Source organism: Camelus ferus, chromosome 1 (genome assembly GCF_009834535.1).
Source record: "Camelus ferus isolate YT-003-E chromosome 1, BCGSAC_Cfer_1.0, whole genome shotgun sequence".
Classification (NCBI taxonomy): domain Eukaryota; kingdom Metazoa; phylum Chordata; class Mammalia; order Artiodactyla; family Camelidae; genus Camelus; species Camelus ferus.
In genome coordinates this window covers 1,633,805-1,658,523 of record NC_045696.1, presented here as the reverse complement: position 1 = coordinate 1,658,523, position 24,719 = coordinate 1,633,805, and the positions used below count along the sequence as shown (strand labels likewise).

Here is a 24,719-nt window from a genome sequence, read left to right as displayed (position 1 = left end):
ACGGAATAACACATCCACCAAAGAAACTGATTGCAGTTAAAACCTTCCCACAGCCCGCCTGTCCTTCGACAGGTAAACGGTGAGCAAACAAAAACACCCACGCCTCGGAGTCTTCCTCTTCCGACAGAAAGGAGCAAATTATTGACACACACCACAGCTTGAGTGGATCTCAGGGGAACTGTGTAAGTGGAAAGTCAGTCTCAAAGGAATGATGCTATTTACGTAACATTCTCAATTTGACAAGAGGATAGAGACGGAAAAGAGCTCAGTGGTCCTCAGGGGTCAGGGATGAGAGTGCGGTGGGCGTGGTTCTAACCAGGTAGCTGAAGGAGCTTTGTGGCAGGATGGATGGTACCATCCTGTGTCTGACTGTGGTGGTGCCGACGTGACCTACGAACGTGAACACGCCGCATAGAACCACACAGCACACAAGTGCCTGTAAAACTGATGAAATGGGAGTCAGATCTGTGGGCTGTCAATCTGGTGATTTGCCCTCATTACGCAAAGTGCTATCATTGAGGGAAACTGGGCAAAGGGTAGTCAGGAATTCCCTCCACTTTCTTTTGACAACTTCTTAGAAATCTATAATTACTTCAAAATTTTAAAAAAGCAACTTTTCACCAAGAAAACTCCAGGCAACTTGACTTGTGAATTCTATCAGATGTGACATGAAACACCAGAGCATCGAACAAGCCCCCTGTCCACCTGCCGCTGGGCCCTGGGAGGAGGCCACAGGAGACGCTGTGTCACCAGCATCTTCTGGAGCTTAAACCGGGGAGCTGCCCTAGACCCCTGTCACTGTCGCACAACCTCTGAGATCTCCAGGAATCTGCCTTCTACTCTCAACATTGTTCCCCGTCACCCGGAGCCCAGGGCCCCTCCCCAACACGGTGTGCCAGCAGGCATGAGGAACACTGCCCTGGCTGCCTCCCCCACTCCCCAGACGGTCCATCTGCCCCCTGAGACTGCTCCAGTCTGCCTCCCACCACCCATGCCCCCCCCCCCCCGGTGAAGGTGTAAGGACGGATGAATCAGGCAGCATCTGGCTGAGCCTCACAGCGCCGCCCTCTGTCCTGCCCGTTCCTGGCCTCTCCCCTTGGGGACCAGCTGTCCTCCGCGCCCCAACCCAGGAGCACCAGGATCAGGCCAACAATAAACCCTCACAGCCACAGCAACCCCACCAGGAGCCACCACAGCACTCCCCCCCGAAGGAATCATGGCCACAAGTGTCCCCTGACCCACCATCAGGGAACCTGCAGGAGGAACAGCTTGACCACAACTCAGCCCCAACACCAGCTTCCCTAAGGGCCATACCCTGGTCAGGTGGTCATCAAGGTATCCAGCCAGCAACTGACTCATCTTATGAGGCTTCCAGGCCCCCCAGGCACTAACAAGGAAGGGCAGGCATGGGAGCCTCGTGCAGGGACAACACACCTACCCAGTAGGGGTATAAAACTGACAGCTTGAGCACATCACACACACACACTCACACACTCACACTCACCCTCCTCCAGCCCCACCACCCCCACTATGGCCGCGTCCGCCCTGTCCACCTGCTCCGGCGACCTGAGCTATGGCAGCTGGGTCTGCCTGCCCGGTCCCTGTGACTCCTGCACCGGCTCCTCCTGGCAAGTGGACGACTGCCCAGAGAGCTGCTGCGAGCCCCGCTGCTGCGCCCTGGCCCCCTGCCTGAGCCTCCTCTGTGCCCCAGCGAGCTGTGAGCCCTGTCCCTGCCCATCTGCCTGCACCAGCTCCTGCACGGCCTTGTGCTGCCCGCAGTCTAGCTGCCAGCCCTCCTGCTGCACCTCCTCTCCCTGCCAGCAGGACTGCTGTGAGCCTGTGTGCTGCAGGCCTGTGTGCTGCAGGCCCGTGTGCTGCAGGCCTGTCTGCTGCAGGCCCGTGTGCTGCAGGCCTGTCTGCTGCAGGCCCGTGTGCTGCACGCCTGTCTGCTGCAGGCCCGTGTGCTGTGAGCCCACCCCCTGCCCCTCGTCCTGCTGCAGACCCTCCTCCTCCGTGTCCCTGCTCTGCCGCCCCGTGTGCAGACCCGCCTGCTGTGCCCCCGCCCCCTCCTGCCAGCCCAGCTGCTGCCGCCCGGCCTCCTGCGTGTCCCTGCTCTGCCGCCCCAGGTGCTCCCGCTCGGCCTGCTGCGTCCCCAACTCGGCCTAGAAGTCTGGCTGCTGACCGGCTGGTCTGCCGGCCTCTCTCCAGCTGCTGTCTTTGACCCTGAGCCCAGCTGTCCTCTCTCAGGAGCCCCGGAGCCCCTCTGCTGGCACCAGGACCTCCCCTCTCTCGTCGGTGGACACACAGCTGCTGCCTAGAGGGGACTTGAACATGCCGCCCACAAACCCCTCAGCTGGGGGGACTGCCGGCCCCGGGAGCCCTCCTCTGCAGGGTTAGGTGCTTGTATTTCATGTGTCAAAGGTCAACTGCCATCGTCAATAAAATGTTTGTGTGGGGAAATACGGACCCATGTCTATTTCATCCTCCTCCCCAAGCCACTTTGACCGCTCCGTGTCCGGGCAGTCGGGCTCTGGTAAAAACCAGGCAATAAGGACATCGTCTCAAACCTGAGCGCAAAGCAGCTGAGAAACAATAGGGTCTCAAAGAGGACGCCAAGTGCAGGCTCCACGTCCCCTCCTCCCCCAGGGCTCCCTCCCCATGGCAGACAGCCTGCCAAGGCCAGCACAGGGCTCGAGCCGGGTGCAGAAGGCTTAGACCCCAAGTGCACCTTGGGCCTCTGCTCACGCCCACCCCCTGCCCGTCCAGGTGAGAGGTGACTTGGGGAGCAGCTGAAACCCTGTTTGGTCAGGATCTGAGAGTCCAAGACTAGCCCTGTGCTGACTTCTGCTGGAGAGAGGCGCCCGCATGGAGGCCTGCCTGTGTGCCGGGCTGCGTATGAGTCCCTGTGGGCCTCAAGGGGGTCCAGGGGTTGGTTCAGACATAACTCGTTCTGCTCAGGGTTTCAAGGTCTGATTGGGAAGGCACAGAGAAGAAAGACAGCTTGGGAACAAACCCTCAGGACAGTGGGCAAGGGTGAGCCGGCCATCTCAGTGGAGCTGGAGTCACGTGGGCAGCACTCAGACTGACCGGGTCAGCACTGGGCACCCTTCCTATCCCTTCATCAGGAACGAAGTGATGAGCCCACTGGATCAGGAGGATAGTGGAGACCAGGAGCAGAAGGCACCCCCCGGGTGGGGGGTTGTAAACCCCACCCCAACCCCAGTTTAGCTCTAACCAGGGAAGCGAGGACAGAGCAAAGGACCCTGAAACAGAGAGTGGCTGGATACATGCACCCCAGTGCTAAGAGCAGCACTGCAAACAACAGCCAAGACATGGAAACAGCCTCAGTGTCCATCGACAGATGACTGGATAAAGAAGCTGTGGTGTATGTACACAATGGAATACTACTCAGCTATAAAAAAGAATAAAATAATGCCATTTGCAGCCACATGGATGGACCTAGAGATCGTCTTTCTAGGTGAACTAAGCCAGAAAAAGAAAGAAAAATACCATAGGATATCACTCATAATTGGACTCTAAAAAAGAGAAGAAAAGAGGACACTATGAACTCATCTACAAAACAGAAACAGACTCGCAGACATAGTAAACAGTCTTATGGCCACCAGGGGAAAGGGGGTGGGAAGAGATACATTTGGGAGTCTGAGATTTGCAAATGTTGGCCACTATATATAAAAATAGATTTTTAAAAGTTTCTTCTGTACAGCCCAGGGAACTATATTCAATATCTTGTAATAACCTTTAATGAAAAAAATATGAAAATGAATATATGTATGTATATACATGACTGGGACATTGGGCTGAACGCCAGAAATTGACACACTGTAACCGACTATACTTCAATTAACAAAACAAAACAGAAAGTGGCTGGATGGTAGGCCTGCCTTAACTCTTAAATCTCTCAGCTTGCTGGAGTTCATTCAGACCTGGACCCTTGTCGGTTCAAACTTAAGAAACTATGATCGTCTCCACAGATAAGCGGATAAAGGCCTTGAGGGACTCTTCACAGCACAGGGTTAGAAAGACATGGGGAAGGATCCAGTTCACCTGCCCCAGGAAAAGTGAAAGGAGGGACGTTGGCACACGTGGAAATCAGAACCTACCACCCACCGCGACGCCAAAATGGTCCATCAGGGGGATGAGCGGGGCGTGGGCGGCTCCTGGCCCCCCTCCACCACCGGTGGACATTGGGACCCTCGGCGGCTCCTGACAGGAAGGCCGTGTGGGTGGTGGCCAGGTGCCCACGACTCACTGAGCGTTAGGAGGCGGATGCTCAGAGTGCACTCTGCCGTCTCAGGTGCCACCAAACAAAGGAAGACCGGCGTGGCCGTGCGGGGTGCAAAGGAGAGGCCAGACAGGCCTTGCAGCTTGGGGCTGCCCCCGTGATGGGATGAACTGTGTCCCTCCAAAGCAGATGTGCTGGAGTCTGACCTCCACAACCTCTGAATGTGATCTTACTTGGAAATGGGGTCTTTGTACATGCTAAAATGAGGACAGTGAGGTGGGCCCCAACCCAGAGGACACAGGACCGTGTCCTCATTACAAAAAGGGAAGCTGCAGACACAGAGCCATGCACATAGGGAAGACGGGAGAGGATGCAGGTGGGGATCAGGGTGGTGCCTGGAGCCAAGGACACCAGAGATGCCTGCAAACACAGGGAGCCGGGAGAGGGGATGGAGCGGATTCCCTGCCGCCCTTGGAAGGGACCAGCCTCCCACACCTTGGCCTCCAGACTGTGAGACCATGCGTTTGTGCGGTTGAAGCCGCCCAGTCTGGGTGCTTTGCATGATAGCCCAAAGAGGATGCTGCAGCCCCTCCCCAACTCTGGCCGTTGCAGAGGGTGGAGAGGCTAAGAAGAGGGTGCCTGTGGGTCAGGGACCCAGGCCCTGGGGTGCTGAGCCCTGGAGAGCATGTCCTTGGAGAAAGCTGTCCTTGAGGGAGGGAGGTGGGGCCTTTACATCCTCTGCAGGCAAGGGAGGGGGCTCCCAGGGGGTCACCACGAGGGCAGCAGAGTCCCCTGCAGGGAGGACCACCACTGCCCCGGGCTGTGATGCCGAGAATCTGTGCTGGATGCTCAGGGAGGGGGCATAGGTGTGGGCCAAGGGGGATGCCGCCCGAGAGTCCCCGCGGCCCCAGTGTGGACCCACGGGAGAGAGGGCAGGGTGGACTCAGGCCAGGGGAGAGAGCCTGGAGCAGGACAGACCTGGGCAGAAAGACCATCAGCCTCCGAGTGACCGAGGAGGGAAGGTCCGGCTGGAGGGGCTCTTCCCCCGGCTGGGGGCACAGGGCAGGAAGAGGCCCGAGGGGGAGAATGGGCTCCGAGACCGGCAGCAGGGCCGGGGAGCCGGCTCCGCAGCCCCCGCGTGGCTCTCCTCCCTGCCCTTTGTGTCCCCACTTCCACCCACAACCCTGAAGGTCACCACACAGTTGAAGGATCACAGACGGAGTGTGGAAGTGGGGGGCTGTGCCACCGAGAAGCGGGCCGTCCTGTGGCTGCCATAAAAGTGACCACGAACGTGGCTGAAGCAGCTCAAAAGTGTTGCCCCCCAGCCGTGGAGGCAGAATGGGAAGGGAGTCTCCTGGCCACAGTTGGGGTGTGAGAGGGCGGGCTCCCCCGGAGGCTCCAGGGCAGAGTGTGACCCCCGTCCTTTCAGCTTCTAGAGGCACTGCATCCTCGACTCGTGGCCTCGAGTCTTGCTTGCCCCTCCCGTGGCCTCCCCTTCGGTGGCCGTCTCCCCGCCCCCCATCAGCCCCACCCGGAGGACCCAGAGCATCTCCCATCGCAAGGCCCTCAATTTACTCCCGTCCGCAAAGTCGCTTTGCCGTGTAAGGGGACGTATCGCAGGTCTTGAGGGCAGGACGTGGCATCCCTGGGGAACCACAGAAGTCCTCCCCGCCCCGCCAGGCTCTTTCCCACCCACGGGGAGGGGGAGGAGCCCTGCGTGTCTGCAGAGCATCCGGATTTAATTTAGTGGTGTGAGCGCCACCTATCAATGCTGCACAGAAGGACATTTTACACAAAAGTGGTCAGTTCAGGACCTTAATGCCCTCGGTCCACCCAGAGCAGGGTGAGGACTGGTCTTATAAGTTCAGGGGACAGAGTGGGGTCCCTTGCTGAGCGCTGGGAGTTCACCTTCGGCATGAGCTTGGTCACCCATACGGCCATCTGGTGACCTGACCTGCTCTGTAAAAGGAATTTTCTAGAATCCGGGGGAACCACCCCTGGAGGAAGCAGTTTAGGGAATGACGGGGGGGAGAGACACTGCTCCGCGAGCATTGCGCTCTGACAAACGTCAGACCTTCGGTGCAGGAGGCTGCCGAGCCTGGACGCCGCCCCAGCCGGCGTGGGCGCCGGGCAGGTGACCCCGCCGGGGACGAGGCCCTCGGCCTGGCCGGCTGGGATCGAGCAGCCTCGCTGCGACGCAGTCTCGTTGGGCACGGAAGGTGTGGAGAGGACGATGTCTGGGCCGCCCCCTGGGAGTTCAGAGTTGGCTGCTTCTGACCCACACACGGGCAGGGGTCCCGGCAGGGCCTGGGCTCAACAGCAGGAAGGGACACCACAGGGGATGGGTCTGCAGGCCAGGGCGGGGCAGGAGGGCGGGCAGCACCCGGAGGACTGGCGGGAGGGGGCCACACACACAGGGGCTTGCAGCTCACGGGCAGGCGTGTGGTCAGCTTGCAGCTCACAGGCACACACACGACAGGCCTGCTGCTCAGTGACACATAGCAAGTCTCCCGGCAGGGGCTGGGTGCACGGCAGGCTGGCCGGCAGCCCGCAGAGCAGCTAGTGTGGCACCTGGTGAGGCGCTGAGGTGGGGTCAGGACTGAGTACAGGGCTGGTCTGGAGGCTCCTCCCCGGGTGACCTTTACGCCCAGGCCATGGCATCCTGGCCACAAGGTATGCGAGTGCCCTCCTCCTGGCCGCCTGCTGTTTTTCCTCCTCGTCCCTCTCCACAGTCTCTTCCTGGAGTTCCCGGTGGAAGTGACCCAGTTCAGGAAGCTCCTTCTCAGCGGGAGGCACCCAGTGACACAGTGGTCCTGTGACTTCTGTAATTGGAGCCTGGGTTGGATAGGGAAGGGCCATCATGTGGGGACAGAAGTCTCACATCATATTCTCAGGGTCCTCCCCAGTTGTAAAGACCCTGTGTCTGTCCGCACAAGCACAGTGTCCCCCACTTTGATTTGGAAACTCAGTGATCCAGAAGGTTCTTCCACAGGGCTGGGCTCCTCACTGGGAGCTGCAGCCACACTACTGCCATGATCACAGCGACGGGGTTCCAGCTTCGAGCCGGGGCTGAGTTAAGTGTTTCACGTGGACCCCCTCGTAACTGATTGATGACCAGTCCTGCCACCGCCCGGGGGCGGCGGGAGCCCCGTGTGCACAGGCGGTCCCTCAGGGCGATTCAGAAGGAGCCCATGATGGGCGCACAGTCTCAGCGCTGAGACGGAGAAGCAGGCACTTGAAGGTGTCAGCCCCCTGGGTCCCTAGTCCTCACATTGTGCCGCGTGCGCTGGGGCCCTGGGCGTGTGCTCTGAGATTCTTGCATCTGTCGACTGGAATTTTTTTTTAAAAAGTCAAATTTGGGAATTTTGTCTGCTGTTTCTTCCCAGTTCTGTTATACTTCAGTGTCATTCTCCTCTCCTCCCCGGGCAGAAATCACTCGCACGTTAGCCTCTCTGATGTTGTCTCACAGGCCTCCCCGTCTTTCTTAGCTCCTTGTCCCCCTTCTTCAGGTTGGATGATTTCCACTGACGTGTCCTCAGGTCCACCGAGCCTTCCCTCTATCAGCCCAGGGTGGTGACGCCTGCTCCTCGGTTCCCACGGTCGGAATCCTCCACCGGCCCCCGCACCCCGCAGCCCGAGCTGTGGGATTCCCCGCTGCCCCTGGAACTGCCCGTTTCTGCAGCCGTGTCCTCACAGCCCCCTGGCTGCCTCTGCCTGGAGCGCCGCCCCGACCCCTTCTCTGGACGCAGAGCCAGCTCAGCGCCGCCTCCCCGCTGAGGCCCCCACACCATCCACCAGCTCCCCACTTCTCTCCATCTGCTGAGCCTGCCGTCCTTTCCGGGACTCAGCCCCTCTGGAATCATCTCATGCATGAATGTTTCATGCACTCATTTGCTCACTGCCCTGGAAGGCTCAGGCGGCGGGGGCATCTCCCTCGCCAGCATGTAGTGTAATTTGTTGCATTAACGAATCAGCTCTTATACTGATTACTATGAAGCAGGAGCCGGCAAACTTTCTGTAAAGGGCAGAGAGCGAGACTCTCAGGCTCTGCGGTCACGCGGCCTCCCTCAGCACAGCTCAGCGTGGCCGGGGGAGCGGCCCCGGATGCTAAGCACGCAGGCGGGCTGTGCCCACGGAGCTCCGCTCCCACACAGGCAGCAGGCCAGCGCTGTCCCACAGGCTCCCGCTTCGGCGTTGTCCTCTGCAAAAAACCCTCAAAATACAGTATTGCCTCAAAGTCTTCGCTGACATCACGAGACCTAAAGGAGTAAGAGGTTACGTCTCTGAGTCCGTGCAAGGGTGTGCTGGGCACAGTGATGGCCGGAGGAACAACACACACCCCACGTAAATTCAGACCAGAACATCCTGTTTACAGGAGGAGGAATTGGCCTCAAAGCCAAACTAACTTGTGGTGAAGAACAATACAGGAAAGCGCGTCCCAGGATAATAAGATGTTGGCAACAACCTCGAGGAAGTCAGCAGGTGAGCTTCTGTGCTGCTGGGACGCCCACGGCCTGGGTATAAAGGCCGACTGGGCAGGGAGGCTGCAGACATCGCCGCCCTCCATCCGACGCCAGCCCAGCCCTAAACCACCATGTGCCACACCAGCTGCTCCTCCGGCTGCCCGGCTGCCTGCTACGTGCCCAGCTCCGGCCAGGCGTCCTGCTGCACGGCCAGGCCCTGCCAGGCGTCCTGCTATGTGCCCCTGACCTGTAAGCCAGCTGTGTGCGTGCCCGTGAGCTGCAGGCCCGTGTGCCTGCCCGTGAGCTGCAAGCCCACCGTGGGTGTGGCCCCCTCCTGCCAGTCCTTTGTGCGTGTGCCCGTGAGCTACAAACAGGTCGTGTATGTGGCCCCCTCCTGCCAGTCCTCCGGGTGCTACCAGCCCCCCTGCCCCACCCTGGTCTGCAGACCCACCTCCTGTAGCACCCCCTCGTGCCTTTGACCGTGAGCCTCCTCCCAGCTGCTCCCAGTGAAGACGGGGCCACACCTGTGCCCCTCCAGGCACGAGTCCTCGGTGGACCTCCAGGTTCTGCACGTGGCAGATGGAAAGCATGCTCTACCAACCCCCTGACCTCCGGGGTGAGAATGTGGACGGATGACCTGGACCCTTCCGTGAACTTGTGCACCCCCGTCAGGAAGCCCTGGCTCCCGGGGTCCCTCTCGGTGTCCAGCAGGAAACCACACCCCGTGTGTGACAAATAAACTGTGCTTTCTCAGTGCAGTGTGTCCCTCCATTTTATCTTCATGTATTTTGAAGTTTTCTTCTATTATTTTTTCCCCACTAGAGAGCAGTTTATCATCTTTAGACTCAAGGAATTAAAGGCGTGGGTGCCGACTATGCCAGGCCCAGGGCTTTGCGGCTCCTGGGGGCAGGCCCAGCTGCAGCAACGTGCAGGGAAATGGCGGGGCAGCAGTTAGCAGATTTGGTCTTCAATGTGGGGGGAAGGAGCGATGATTTTGGGGGCTGGGGAGCAGCAGGAAGAAGAAAGTGGTCTGAGGAGGCGGTGGGGCCCAGAGGGGCAGAGTTGAAAGGATAGAGAAAGGAGGCCCCTCCCCACTGTGCTGAGGAGAAGGCACTCGGCTCAGTCTCCTCCTGCCCCGCCCCCACCCACGGAAGACCGGGGGGGGGGGGTCCTTGTCTCCTCCTCCTTTCAGGGGCCCAGAGGCTGTTTCCGGCTGAGCCTTTAAAAGATTCTGTCAAACTCATTTGTGCTGATCACGGTGGTGGTGGCGCAGGAGGGAGCAGCCTGGAGGGTCCTCAGGAGGAAGCCTGTGAAGAGTCCCCTGGTGCCCGGCTCGGCCCGGGGCCCCCGCAGCAGCAGCCAGGGGGAGGCGGCGTGCGGGGGCATCGCTCTCACTGCCTCCACGGCTCCCCGCGTGACCTGGCCTTGAGTCTTCACCACATCGAAGGGTAGAGTCGGGGTGGCCACCACCATCCCTGAGATGCCGCTAGCCACAGAGCTGACGCCCACGGAGGTCTGGTCCTTTGGCCTGCGCCCGCTCAGCCAGCCCTTCACCAGCTCATGACTGAACCAGCACAGGGCTGAGAAGGGCACATCCCGAAGGGCAGTGGGACCCCAGCACAGCCACAGCGAGCGCCAGCCGCCCTGAGCCACAGCAGCTCGGACACGGGCGCCCAGCTCCCGGGACGCCAGATGCCGAGGCTGCAGCTTTGTCCGCACCAGCTCCAGGGGACTGGCCACAGTCACCGTGCCCAGGCGGGCCAGTGCACCGGCCACCATGGGTGCGCAGAGGTCTGAAGTCAGGGCTCGCCCACACAGGAAGGCCTTGAGCTGGCCATCGGCGGTGGAGCAGGCGGCGGCCGCTGGCACAGTCACACCAGGGCGGCTGGGAGGCCGCTCCACAGGGTCCTGGTGCCCTCGTGTCCCACGGTCTTCACAGAGGCACCCGTGGTGCCAGCGAAGCGAGTGGGGTCCTGACACCCGGCGGCACAGCGGGCGCCACTCAGGCCCGGGACGGCGCTGAGCACAGGAGGCGCTTCCCCACAGGCTGGGGGGAGCAGGGCAGTTTGGTGCCGGAGAGGCTCCAGAGTCCGGGGGGGGGGGGGCAGTAGCTCGCGGGCCCCCGAGGGGCCATGAAGAGGGAGGGCACCACCACAGCCCCAGCGCCCGAGGCCGCCATCTGTTGGAGGGGGCCGATGGCCCGGGCCCTGGTCACCGCCTTGCGGCCTGGGGTCTGGCTCCAGGCCGTTGCCCGCGCGGCGGGTGCTCGGGGCCGGGCGGGCCCGCGGCGGCTCCGCGGCCAGCGTGGGGTCCGCGCCCGCTTGAAGTTTCCTTCTTTTTTTTTTTTAAAGTTTTTTATTTGTTTGTTTTTTGGAAGGAGGAGGTAATTAGGTTTATTTATTTGCTTGTTTTCTGTAATGGAGGCACTGGGGATTGTGCCCAGGACCTCCTGCATGCTAAGCGCGCGCTCTTCGAAGTTCTCTCCTTGGAGGTGCGAACAAAGCACAGCGCAGCGGCCCCTCGCAGAGCCTCCTCCTGGTGGCCCGGCTGGGGTGGGGGGCCTTGGTGAGTGGAGGGTCAGGAAGGTGTGCCCCCATGTCCACCCCTCGAGGCTCATGCTGTGGGTGGGGGAGGACTTCCCTCCCTCTGAGTGGCGGACGGGAAACAGGCCTGGGTCCCACCTGGTCCCTAAAGGATGACTACACAGGGAGGGCCAGAAACACCCACACAAACCCACCACACTTACAAAGGGGAGGCTGGATGTCCCAGGAGAAGAGGCAGGAAGTCTGAGACAGCCTCACCCTCCAAGCCCCGAGCACACAGGGCCTGCCAAAGCTGGCCCTGGACCAGGACCAGAGAGCCCTCCTGGCTCCCGACTCCAGCCCGGCCAGCGCAGCTGCCTGAACTGTGTCAGTCTCCACTGGGGAAAGGCAGATACGTGTAGAGGTCCCTTCTGTGTGCCAGGCAAGCAGGGCCAGCTGAAAACATAGGGCAGAGCAAAACATTGTGTCCCCCAGCCCTTGTCCTAAGCACAAGACACTGGCAGCGCCCTGGAATCTGAAGATACTGGTATCCTGAAAGTCCCAAACTGAGGCCAACACCTGAGTAGGTTGATTCAAACCTCCCTCCCACACATTGATGCCTTACAGAAGAGACACGGCCATTCCCAGGAGGAAACACTTTATGTCCATTGAAATGAACACATGATATCTGAGATTCAACAAAACTTAGAAGACATACAAAAAAAGCGGGGTAGTGGTGGTGGTAATAAATCCACTGTCAAGAGAGAAAGCAATCAACACAACTAGACTCCAAGTGACCCAGAGGTTGGAGCTGTCGGGCTGGAATTTTAAAATAACTATGACTAATATGTTAAAGGATTGCGTGTAAAACATAGACTACACATATGAACAGATGGGAATTGCAGCAGAGACATGGAAACCATGAGAGAGAGTCACATGGAGAGTGCAGAATCAAATACAACATCAAAGGCGAATTCCTTCAGTGTGCTCTTCAGCAGACATGACACAGCCAAGTGTGCAATCACTGAGTTTGAAGACAGGGAAATAGAGCCCTATTAAAACACAGAAAGTACGATGGGTGGGGGGAGAACAGAACACCAAGACTCCAGGGCAATATCAAGTTATCACTGATGCACATAATTAGAGTCCTCGAGAGAGAGTAAGGCTCACAAATTACTTATCTGTAGAAGGGATATTTGAAGAAATAATATGAGAAATTTTCTAAAAATGATGAAAGACATCAGACCATGAATTCAAACATATCAGAGTACTTAAGGTAGGATAAATATCCCCCTCCCCATAAAATGAACTGGAAACACCATATTAAAACTGTGGCTGTCAAAAACCAAAAGTAAAGGGGAAATCTTGACAGCATCCACACGGAAAAGACATGCTATATACAGAACAAAGATAGGAATTATATCAGAGTTCTGATTAGAAATTATACAATCCAAAAGACAGTGGAATGATATCTTTAAAACACTAAAAGAAAAATCTGTCAGTCCTATGAAGCAGAGTATCTTTCAAAAATGAAAGTCAAATAAGCACTTTTTCAGATAAACAAAAAACGAGAGTGATTAACGGAAGATATTCACTACAAGAAATATTAAGAGAAAATCTTCAAGCCAAGGACTATGATAGCGTGGAGAAACCTGGATCTACACAAGGAAAAGAATGGTTCTAGAAGTGATTTTAAAGAGGAGATAAATACAAAAAGGATTACAAGATAACTGACACTTAGAGCAAATATAGTAACAGTTCTCAGCGTACATAAAAGTAAAATATGACAATCACACAGAGGACAGGGAAGGGAAGCAGAAGTGCACTGCTGTGAAGTCCTGATGCTACAGATGACACAGCGTGAGACTAGTTGGAGGTAGACTGTGTTACATTAAAGCTGTGTGTTATAAACTCTAGATCTATCAGCTTCCAAAAGATCAACAAGTAATGAGCCAAAAGTAGAGATGAAATGGAGTAAATAAAAATATCAAACCTAAAAAGAAGGAAAAGAGAAAAAGGAACAGATGGTTCTTTAATATAACTAGCAAGATGGTATTTTTACATTTAAATATATTAACAATTATATTAAATGCGAAATATCTAAACATCAAAATCAAAAGACAGATTTTCAAATTGGATAAAAAAACAAGAGCCAACTATGAGCTACCTATCAGAAATCCCACTTTAATTATAAAAATATAGACAGGTTAAAAGTAAACAAATGGAAAAATATACCACACAAACACTAATCAGATGAAGTTGGAATGTCTATATTAATATCAATAAAGTATATTTCAGAGCAAGACATATTACCAGGGATAAAGAGAGAGATGATATAATACTAAAGGGGCTGACTCACCAGGAAAACTTAACAATTCTAAATGTGTAAGCACCTAACAAAAGTTTCAAACACATAAAACAAACAAAATGATAGAACTAAAGGGAGAAACAGACAAATCCACAATTATCGCCTGACTTCAGCTTCTCAGCAATCAAACAAGTAGACAGAAAGTCAGTAAGGACAGAAGAGCCTGAATATGCTGTTAACCTGCTCGACCAGCAGATATTTACAGAATTCTCTTGCAATTCTTACCTCCACCTGTGCGCGTGTCTGTAACTGACGTCTGCCGAGACAACGGCGCACGTGTGCTCGGCGGGGACGCCTGCGGCACGTGTGTCCCAGTTCCCAGCTCACATACATGTCCGCAAAGCCCAGAAGCGTGGGGACCAGGACGTGTGGGGGTCGGTGAGGTCCAGGTGGGTGCAGGGGGGGCGTGTTCTGCCCTGACTGAGCGAGCCAGGGTGTGAGGGCCCCAGCACCTCCTTGGAACATAGGAAGGGAGTGACGGCATTGCAGACACCAGGAGCCCCGTCCACTCCTTGTGGCGTGGCCCCCCGACCGGCCAACCACTTACGCAGAGAATGATGAGTCAGGATGGGGGAGGATGGGGCGGCCCTGGTCCTTCTCCTGGGCAAGTGGGAGGCAGTGTGCACACTGAGACGTGAACAGCTGACTAGGCACGTTTTGTGGGGCGTTTTCACTGTCCTGGTGGAACTTGCTCCCAAGAGTCCAGCATCTTGGACATGGGGACCCTTTGGAATCCACATTGTGCCAGTGTCCCCCTCCAGATGTCCTCGTCAGCCGCCATCTGGCCTGCATCCCAGCTCATGACCTCTCTCAGACTCAGATGCCTCAACTCTACCAAGGGGAGTAAGAATTGCTTCCTCAGAGATGTGAAGGGAAGGTTTCTGGAAATCGTGGGTGGAGAAGACCACGCAGGGCCTGGTGCGAGGGGGCTGGCAGGGACACGCGGGGCTGAATTCCGTCACTCTCAGTGGTGACCTGCTGGTCTGCTCTCCCCAGGGGCTGCAGGGCCCTGGGCCCCAGTCATCCTGGTGGGACAGTCCTGTCGTGGGCCAGCTCCGGGTGGTCCCCGCGGGTGGGAGTCTGGGCGCATCACGCCGGTGCCCTCCCCTCCTTTCCAATAGCAGGACCCCACGCCAGCCGGCAGGACGCCCAAACATCCCCACAGGAAGAAGCCCCAGGTGGGGCCCCGGGCCGGGGGCTGCCATGCACAGACACTGGGGCATGCGAGGGTGGGCGCCCACCCGGGACACTCAGGGACTCGGTGGACAAGGGCACAGGACTCTGACTCCCTGGGGACCATCTGTCCACCCCCTGCAGTAGGACCCAGTGTCCAGCCCAGCAGAGCCCAGCCTGGTGTGGGCTGCGGCCGCTCCCGGCTCAGGGGCTGTGCTTCGTGTGCGGGGTCTCCTTGTGGGACCAGCTTCACGGGGCCCCCAAAACAGGAAGAGGAAAGTGCAACCAGCGCCAGCAGCACACAGTGGACCTGTTGCCGGGACACAGGGCCCGGGTAATAAAGGCTGCCCGGGAAAGGAGCTGCCAGACCCGCCCAGCCCCACACCACCATGTGCTGGACCATCGGCCCCGAGGGCTGCCAGCCGGGCTGCGCTGGTTGCCCGGGCTGCGTCCCCATCTGCTGCCCTCCCCTGTGCTGTGGGGTGGCCACCCCCAACGAGGCCACGCTGTGCTGTCCTCTGGGCTCCATGACCACCTCCTGCCACCCAGGCTGTGACCCTCAGTCCCTGTGCAGCCCCGCCTGCAGCCCCGCCTGCTGCACATCCCTGAGCTGCCAGCCCGAGGCCTGTGAGGCGGCCTCCTGCCCCACCTGCGTCTGCCTGCCCTCCTTCCTCTGCGCCATCCTCCCCTGCTGCTGAAGCCACGTCTCCCTGGTCACGGCAGCCGAGCCGTGCCACAAAGGTCTCCACCCTCCTGCTCTGCCCTTCACGGGAGCGCGCCCCCAGGGCCCCACACTGATCTCTGGCTAGTCACCGAAGACCGAGCCCAGCTCCCAGAGGGAGCCTGAGCCAGGAACCCCGCAGAGGCTGGCTAATAAATAGGTCCATCTAGCATCCCCTCCAAGGAAACCATCACTAGCACACGGCTGGGGACGGCGTCCCGGGAGGAGACCTGAGGGGCAGCGCAGTGAGGTCACAACTCGGTAGGTGTGCGGATAAACAGATACTAACCGAATAGATCAATGAGAAAGCTGACCAAGTAGTGGGGCTAGGAAAAACTCGGGGTAAAACGAGGGCCCTGGACAGACGTTGTGGGTCAGTGGACGACTTCTGCTTTCATTCACAGGGTAGGGGTGTGGCCAGCCCCTAAAACATAGAGAGCAGAAAGGCTGAAAGTAAAAGGAGAGAAAAAAGCACGTCCAACCGAAGCCATCCGGTGCAATTATCTCAGCAGGCAAAGCGCACTTTACGGGAGAAACACTGCCCCGGATGGAGATGCACTCTGGCCCGTGGTAACACAGTTCAGTGCGCCAGAGACGCAACAGTATTCAACCTCGATGCGCCACAAACGGTAGCCTCAAAATGGCAAAACCTGGTGCATTCCAAGGAGGAAAGATGAATCCTGCGTCACGGGAGAGACTGTGACACACTTTCCTCAGAGCAAGCTGACCAACAGCGTTAAAGGTCAATTTATTCAGAACCTGAGACTTTTCCAGTATTTTTCTTCACTTTAGACAAAGCTTGCTGAAATGAGACTTTGGCTAATTAATATTTAGGGAACATTTTGTCACAAAGAACTTCCAAATTTATGTGGAAACATCCATTTGTGGCCTAAAACTTGTGCTCGTGGTATGTGCACATTTGAATCTTTACATCCGTTAAAGAAAAGTGTCAGCTCTGTTGCCCCAAAACAGCTCCCGTCACAAGGCGCTGCTCAGCTGTGACGCATCAGAACCTGACTTTACTGTCACCTTAAGCCAGGGGACTGCCTTGCCCTTTTTGCTTTTTTCCACAGTATGACTTGTGGAAAGCACTTGTGCTGTTTCCCAAAGTTCTCGTATGAAAAGTGTCACGGAAAAGCGGTTAAAACTGTTTAACTGACACAACGCTGTAAACTGACTACACTTCAATTGAAAAAACATTCAGTACAGAAATAGCAGAATCGTGGGCAGAAATTAATGAAATGGGAAACACATCACCCAACAGAGCAAGGACGGTTCTCCGAGAAGACGGACCCTTGGCCTGTGGGATTGGCTGGTGGGGCAAAGGGGAAGGCGCCCCAAAGACTCCTGGGAAATGAGAAATTACAGCAGAGCCACAGACATAACAATTTTAAAAAATTATCAGTGACCATTACAACTTTATCCCAATAAATTATCTAAAACACATAAAACTTACCAAAACAATTTTTTTAGAAATCTGAGGTGAGGAGGGTACTGCTCAGTGGCAGAGCGCAGGCTTAGCGTGCACAAGGTCCTGGGTTCCATCCCCAGTGCTTCCACTACAATAAATTAAGTGAATAAACAGACAAATCTAATTGCCTCTCCCCCCAAAAAACAAATGAAAAAAGAAATGTGATAACCTGTAACCACTAAAAATTTGAATCAAGAGTTAGAATCCACCAGCCAAGCTGATACCAGACCCAGACATTCAAGGAGTAAATAGCTCCAAACTGCTATAAACTCCTCCAGGGAATTCAAAACTATATAGCTCCTGCCTGCCCTCCCTCCCTCCGAGAGCTGGACCCACTCGAGCGCCAAAACGAAGACAGCTGATAAAAGAAACGTGTGCAGGTGGCTCCACTTACAGAAGCTCAGAACCACTCAAATCATTGCTGCCGGAGGTCCGGGCAGCGGTCCCTCTGGAAGGTGGGGGCTGGGAGGGGGACTGGAGAGTCCAGGACCGGCCCTGGAGAGCTGGCCTGCCACGGCTCTGGCCCTGACTGGGATCTCAGGCTGTGGCGTGACATCTGGTCCCCTGCGGGCTGGAGGGGAGGGCGGGCCCGCTGGAGGCACTCCTGGCCGCCGGGGGCGGGGGCGGGGGCGATGGTCTCATCCACAGGGCGGGGCTCTCTCTACTGCTGACAAAGTATATCTCAAGCCCCACCCATCTTGGGTCTTAGAAAAGCTCCAAGGAAAACTCATCACAAAAAAGCCCCAAAACAAAGAGTCTGGAGCCCATGGGTGCTTCTGAGGAGCGGGTGGGGAAGTCAGTTTCCTGGTCTCCGGCCGCTGCCTGTAGCTTCACCTGCAGGCTGGGCTCCCCCTGGGGCCTGAGGCGGGCTCCGTGCACACGGCTCCCTGCCCTGCGCTCCTGCACGCCGTCCTCCCCTCTGCCGGACAGACAGACGGAACGTGAGCGCTTTGCACGCCGCGGAGGTTGGCTTGCCCCACACAGAAAGGTCATGGATGCCAGCGGGTGGGGACGGGACAAGGACAGTCCACAGCCAGGCCCTCCCGCCCACAGTCCCCTCGGCACCCACACCCGGCCACCCACTGGGCAGATTTAAGCTGACACAGGCCCACAACAGGGCAGCCGGAGGGGCCCAGACCAACGCACCGCGCACGGGAGGGAACAGCCGTAGCACAGAGTGAGAAGGGCGAGTCCCCCCGAAGGTCACAGTCAGGGTGATGTCCTATCACCATGCAAACTGCTGAATCCGAATTACACCTTTTGGGAACACAAAGAGACGTGACTCAACTCCGTTTTTTCAAAGGTGACAGAACAGCGAGCACACGTTCCCAGCCTAAGTCACTGATGTTCTGCTGTCCACGTGAGGGTTATTATAGCACAATCAGCAATAATTGATCATCAGTTGATTGATTAAAAATGAGTCATACGTGGACCGGTGATGGAAGTGAGTCACGAGCTGAGGACCAGAGCTGCCCCAGTTCTGCAACCCTGATGCCCAAAGGAGCCAAAGCTGCCCCCCTGGGCTCAACTCTCCCTGACACAGGACACAGGACATCTTCCGACAAGATGGGGCAGCCCGCACTCACTCCAGGAGGCAGGACTCCACAGCTGAGGGGAAGATCAGCCACGGAAAGACGGGCGAGTCCCTGCCCGCGCCACCTGCTGAGCACGGAAGGTATGATGTCCTGGGCCACTCCCTCCTCCCAAGACCGCCCTTCCCCCACCCCCCCACCATGAGCCACAGTGGAGCAACAGGGATCACTGCAGAGGGGACCAGCCCCAAATCCTGGGTAACAGACTGGCCAGCCAGAAAACTGAGAGATGAAAGAAAGACAGGAAGAGATTGCTGCCTCGGAAAAGCTCGATTTATTTGGCTCGTGAGGTGTGGCTTCCTGTCGGAGCCAGAGAAAGCTGCTGGGAACCAGGGCTTCCCAGAGGGGATGTACAAGTTTACTGAAGGATCCAGATCATCTCAGCACATTTCCCTCCCCCGGAGGTCAGGGGGTTGGCAGAGCACGCTTTCCATCTGCCACGTGCAGAACCTGGAGGTCAGTCGAGGACTCGTGCCAGGAGGGACACAGGTGTGGCCCCATCTGCACTGGAGATGCTGGGAGGAGGCTCGCGGTCAAAGGTAGGAGGGGGTGCTACAGGAGGTGGGTCTGCAGACCAGGGTGGGGCAGGAGGGCTGGAAGCACCCGGAGGACAGGCAGGAGGGGGTCACACACACGACTGGCTTGTAGCTCACGGGCACACGCACTGGCCTGTATCTCACGGGGACATATACAGCTGGCCTGTAGGTCACAGGCACGCAGCTGGACGCCTGGCAGCCGGAGGTGCAGCTGGTGTGGCACATGGTGGCTTAGGTCTGGGCTGGCGTCGGGAGGAGGGCGGTGATGTCTGCAGCCTCCCTCCCCGGGCGGCCTTTATACCCGGGCCGTGGGCGTCCCGACCACACAGACCCAGCTGTTGACTTCCTTGTTTCTGCTTCTTCCTGGCAGTTTCCTAGGACGCAGTTTTCTGCTGTAGATTTTCTGACTAATTAATTAGACCCCCTGCGAGCTCTTGTTACACGTGGCAGCCTGCCCAGCTGTCTTACTGGCGCCGTCTGGATTCTGCCTTGTTCCTCAAAATTTCATCTGAGCAACTTTTGAATGACTCTCCAGACCTCCCTCCCTCTGGGATGCTGGTCCTCCTCCCCATGTCCAGCTGGCTCCCCAGCGGATCCCCAGAGTGTGTCTGCCTGGTCCCGGGGTGTCTGGGCCGCCAAGCAGGAGGTGGAGTGCCAGCGGACACACAGGAAGGATGCAGGGACCCCTTGCCCATGGGGTCCTGAGGATAAAGGGCGCAGGTCACAGAGAACTTATGGTGGGTGGTGACCTTGGCTGCTTGTCCTGAGAAAGCCTTGCAGTTAGAAAAGCAGTATGAGAAGCCACCGAGATACAGCTCCGGGAATAGCAGGAGCCAGCATATCCCTAGGGAAGTGTGTACGAAGCAGGGGCCTTGGGGCGGCGGCAGGCGGGGTGCAGGTGGCTTGTGGATGGTCCGCGGGCGCCACCTGCACCCCAGCAGCCGGCACAGTCTCTGGCCTACAGAGGTCAAGGTGGGCCCCGTGGGACTCGGGCGAGGGGCCAGCTCGTCTGGCAGCATGTTGACCAGCCGCGGTGAGGGCGCGCAGCTGCTTGCGCTGGACACCGCCCGCTCCCTCTTCCCTGGGGCTCTGGCCTGTCCCCTGCGTCCCCAGAGCTGCCTCCGGCACCACTCTGCCCGCCCGAATGCTCTGGCTGTAAAATCTGGATGTGCACTTGGATAGCCCTCCCTACCGCTTTTATCAAGAATTCAAGGGTCTCCACCTCCACCCTTGACAGCGAGGAAGCTTTGAGAATCTAATGCAGACAATGGTGTTTCTGAAAAAACCCCTGTAAGTGGCTGCTGAGTTGAAATGTAAGAGGCTTTATGAAATTTTCTCCTAAGGCCAGGTCCCTGATGTCTGGCGCACAGCTCCACACAGTTCAGGCACCACACAAATGCACACACGGCTGAGGCCAGACAAACACTCCCGCGCAGGGCCTGTCCGTGAGGGGAACACTGTTGCCCACGCCTGAGCTCTCGTCCATAAAGAGACACCCTCCAGCACTCCCGCCCCTCGGCTCCCTCCACTGCAGGCAGGAGAGGGTCACCCGCTGGGTGACTCTGGGACAAGGAGGGGACCAGTCTGCCTGGGGAGAGCGCTTGCTGTGGTCAGCCTGGCCAGGGCATTCCCAGCACAAAGACCTCCCTGCCCGGGGCTGGGGGTCCCCGGGATGGCCTGACGGGAGAGCCTGCCTCATTCTGTCCTAGAAGCCACATGCCTGTCCGAGTCCTCCACTCGCAGGCGAGTTTACCCCTGCCTGCCTGATAGCTGCCTCTCCACTGGCTCCTCACTGAAGCAAAGACGAGAGACACCCAAAGACCTGCTCAAACCACAGCCTCTGCTGCAGGGCCCAGGAACCTTCTGGTACAGACAGGAGTTGAACATGGAGATCAAAATAATACTGGGAAAACTCGATGGAGTGACTGGTACCAGACCACTGAAGAAAACACATGAGACATCCACTTCTGGGCAGTGGTCAAGACACAGCAGTGACTGTGACTCCTGAGAGGGAGGAAACCCGCAAGACGGCCTCCACACGTGCCCAGCTCCCAGCCTGGGGTCAGCCTCCCAGGTGCAGTGCAGTGAGCTGGGGTTTGGGCAGGACATGAGGCTGCACTCTGCTGAAGAGGAAAAGACCCGTGGTTGGCACTGGAAGCACCTAGAATCTGAGGAGTCGAGCGTCAGAAAGGAGGGGCTGCGTGCAAGTCCCCTGTAAATCTGCCGGAGGGAGGGGCTGTCTATACGTAAGGCAAGGCCACTGGAGGCTGCCAAGAAACTGCTACAGGACTGAGAGTGGAGCTCCTCTGGCATCCCACTGACACCCCATCTAATCAGCACCCAAGGAATAGGGGTCCCACTCTAGATCTGCCCTAACGAAGCCCAGCCAATCCATGACAGGATTTCCAGGGAAGACAGCTTGGAAGTTGAATCTCACCAACACATAGAGCTTTCCACAGGTCTGCTCCAACAAAGTGTAAAAGCAATCCTGCACAAACAAGTTCAAGGTGGTCAGTTAGTAATTGACTGTCTGCTAGAACAAAAGTGAACAATCAGTAAAACAAGAGAATGCAGGCTCTCCAAATGTATTATCATAATTGCTAATATACAATCAAAAATCACTAGACATAAAAAGATGCAGGAAAATGTAATCCGCAGTTAAAGAACAAAACAATAGTAATGCAGCCTCAGCTGGTCCAAATATTGGTTTTGCAAGCCATGGCATTAGAGCAGCTATTTGTTTAAAGACTCAAAGGAAGATATGCTCAAAGAAGTAAAGGAAAATGTTATGTTCATGAGTGAATAGGTTCTCATGAGGGAATCTCAGCAGAGGAATGGAAACATTAAAAACGGGAATTCTAGAACCAAAACCACAATAGCTGAAATAAAATATCCACTTGGTGGACCTAACAGCAGACTGAAGACAGAAACAGAAAGAGTGAGTGAAAGCAAAGATGCAGCAGGAGAAATTATCCAGTCTGACGGGAAAGAACGCACAAAAGTGACAAGACCTGCGACCTGCGACAGCATCAAACAGTCTGACACACACGTAAGCTCTGCCTCAGAATGCAAGAATGATATCGAAGCACAGAAGTGTTTTGAAGAAATAATAGGCAATTTTCCCAAACTTGATTTAAAACAACTTACAGATCCAAGAATCTTAGTAAACCCAAAGCAGGATAAATACAAAGAACACCACACCTGGCCACTGAATAGTGATAAAAACCAAAAGTTAAAAAAGAAAAAAGAAAAGGAAAGAAAGAAAAATAAAAAACTTCAAAGCAGTGAGAGAAAAAACACTCCACAAACAAGAGAAAAGACAACAACAGCTGACTTTTCGTCAGAAACCATGGGAGACAGAGGACAATGGAATGATATCAGTAAAAAGCTGAAGACAAAAATTGCCCATCAGGAATTCTGTATCTAGAAAGAAAACCAATAAAATGCACCTAAACTATCCAAAAACAGAGAATTCTATATCCAGCACTCCACCTTCAAACCTGAGGGCGAAGTGAAACAGTTTCAGAGAAACAAAAGTGAGAGAACTCCTCAGCAGCGGACTTGCCCTCAAGAAATACCAAAGGAGGTCCTTTAGGCGGAGCAGAAATGGGCCCAGGGAGGGTCCGCGGGAAGGGCCGGGGCCCAGGGACGCTGGGAGGCACGTACGGACAGGAGCCTCGCTCTCCCTCTCCCAGTGACTGCCAGGAACGAGGTCGCATACGGACACGCGGTCACACTGGGCTGCCCTAAACTCTCTCTGCTTTCCGCGTGATTTTGACTTGTGGTAAGAGCCAGAGGAGGCGCTGAGCCCACGGGGCGTGGCCTGTGCAGAGGCTCCAGGTCATTCGCCGTGTGGTCTCAGATCAGCTTGGTCCCTCAGGTTTCCAAGTTCTGACCATGTTTTAGCCCCTGAGCCTTGGGGTGACATCATTACCGTGGTGTCCGACTCTTCACGGGGCTCCCTAGGGGAGGCCCCTCCACCCACAGCAGCAGTCACGGGGGCCTCGCACAGGCACGAGGGCCTCAGGGACACAGCCTCGGAGGAGGCTGCAGCACTGCCCTGAGAGATGGCCACACCCTGTGAGCGGCACCCACCGGAGAATGACGTGTGGCTGGCGTGTAGAGAGAACACAGGGCAGGCACACATGAGGAGCGCGTAATCCACGCTCCTGCCAGCTGCCCAGCCCGGGGAGGGGCACCGGGGCGTCTGATGCTGGCTGCAAGGCCGGGCTGATCAGACCCTCGGGTGGGGAAAGGAATCTGGAGGGTGGCTTAGCACCCCCCTCCTCACTCAGGTCCCCCGGGATCCACCCAGTGCTGCCTGACGTGGGCGGACAATTCTGAGTTAGAAGCTCATGGTGGTCACCCAGTGAACTCTGATTAAGGACCTAGACCTGGGAGGTTATCCTGGGTGAGTGAGTGGGCCCGAAACTCCACCACAAGTGTCCTCAAAACGGAAGCAGCGCCTCCATCTTCACACAGACAAGGACAGGCAGCCAGCAGAGATGGGAGGGACGCGGCCACAAGCCAAGGATGCCTGGAGCCCCAGAGGCGGGAAGGGCCTCCCCTCCAGCCACACGCCCCCTGACGTCGGCTCAGTAAACCTGCTGTCAGACTTCCGGCCTCCAGGACCGGGGAGGGGGCAGATTTCTGTGGTTTTATCAATTTTATATGAGCAAGTGTGGGATCGTCTGTTACAGCAGCCACAGGGAACGGGTGCGAACGTATATGATAAACGTAGCTTCCATACTTTCTAAGTGTTCTGGCTTAAAATGTCATCAAGATGATACAGAAGTGATCATCACTGCAGAAACCCTCCACCCAAGGGGTCCCAGCCAGCTTCCCTCAGCCCCGCAGACGGCGCTCTTCACCTGTTCCCTGAGCCTGGCCTTCAGGGTCCACCCGATGTCCTGACCAGCCCCCTCACTTCCACAGTGGCTGTGCTGTCCCAGCCGCCCTGCCTGCCGGCCTCGCTGACCAGCGGAGGCCCCACGGGCACACTGCCACCACCCCCGACCTGTGCAGCTGCCCTGCCCGTCGCACCTGGCAGCATCTGACGCAAAGAGCATTGTGACACTGTTCCCTGGACCCCTGAGTGTCCCACTGGAGTGTCCCAAGAGCCCATGGACAGAGTCCAGGCTCAGCCCCCAGGAAAGATGCAGTGGAGGTGGGGCTGAGTCTGAGAAGACAGACGGAGAGGCAGGAGGGAAGGCAGAGAGAGCCCCAGCAAGCACGAGGCCTGATCGATCCTCAGGCACCGGGGAGCCTGAGCGGGAGCCCCGCTGTGGGGGTGAGAGGGGAACGCTGCCAGCCCCACCTGACTGAGCCTCGGCTGGGCCACCATGCCGGCTGCTGCGGCCAAAGCCACAGAGGTGCAGAGAGCCCGCAGGGTGGAAAGGAGACACACTCTGAGCAAGGGGGCCACAAACATCCCAGCCTCGGAGACGCAGGCTGTGTGGAAAGCAGCAGAGAGTCTGCTTGTCTCGGCCACGTCCTTCCCTCCGGCCAGGGCCCAAAACAGGGCAGCCGGCCACCGCCACCACCAGGACCTGCCCTGGTATCTCCACCCTCCCTCGTCTGCAAGGACTCGATGACAAATGCAAAAGAAAGGGAACCTCACGCCCCAGAAA

General features: G+C 56.9%; 4 protein-coding genes and 1 pseudogene across 4 annotated transcripts in view; 2 read left to right on the top strand and 3 right to left on the bottom strand.

The window, feature by feature from the left end:
• The window catches only part of TSPEAR (thrombospondin type laminin G domain and EAR repeats), a 124,162-nt gene that overhangs the window by 90,323 nt on the left and 9,120 nt on the right, over nucleotides 1-24,719 (bottom strand). The window lies entirely within an intron of this gene.
• Nucleotides 1,453-2,452, top strand: LOC116667563 (keratin-associated protein 10-12-like). The gene has a single exon (XM_032492604.1). The coding sequence runs from the start codon at nucleotides 1,531-1,533 to the stop codon at nucleotides 2,164-2,166; it is 636 nt and encodes a 211-aa protein (XP_032348495.1). The 5' UTR covers nucleotides 1,453-1,530; the 3' UTR covers nucleotides 2,167-2,452.
• LOC106731018 (keratin-associated protein 12-1-like) lies at nucleotides 6,557-7,277 on the bottom strand. Its single transcript, XM_014567644.2, is given in 3 exon segments — nucleotides 6,557-6,660; nucleotides 6,663-6,825; nucleotides 7,251-7,277. Coding segments are annotated over 3 exon segments (294 nt in total).
• Nucleotides 8,794-9,464, top strand: LOC116667617 (keratin-associated protein 12-2). Its single transcript, XM_032493139.1, has one exon. It carries the CDS (start codon nucleotides 8,838-8,840, stop codon nucleotides 9,183-9,185), a length of 348 nt encoding a protein of 115 aa, XP_032349030.1. The 5' UTR covers nucleotides 8,794-8,837; the 3' UTR covers nucleotides 9,186-9,464.
• On the bottom strand, nucleotides 9,895-24,433 carry LOC102511554 (annotated as a pseudogene).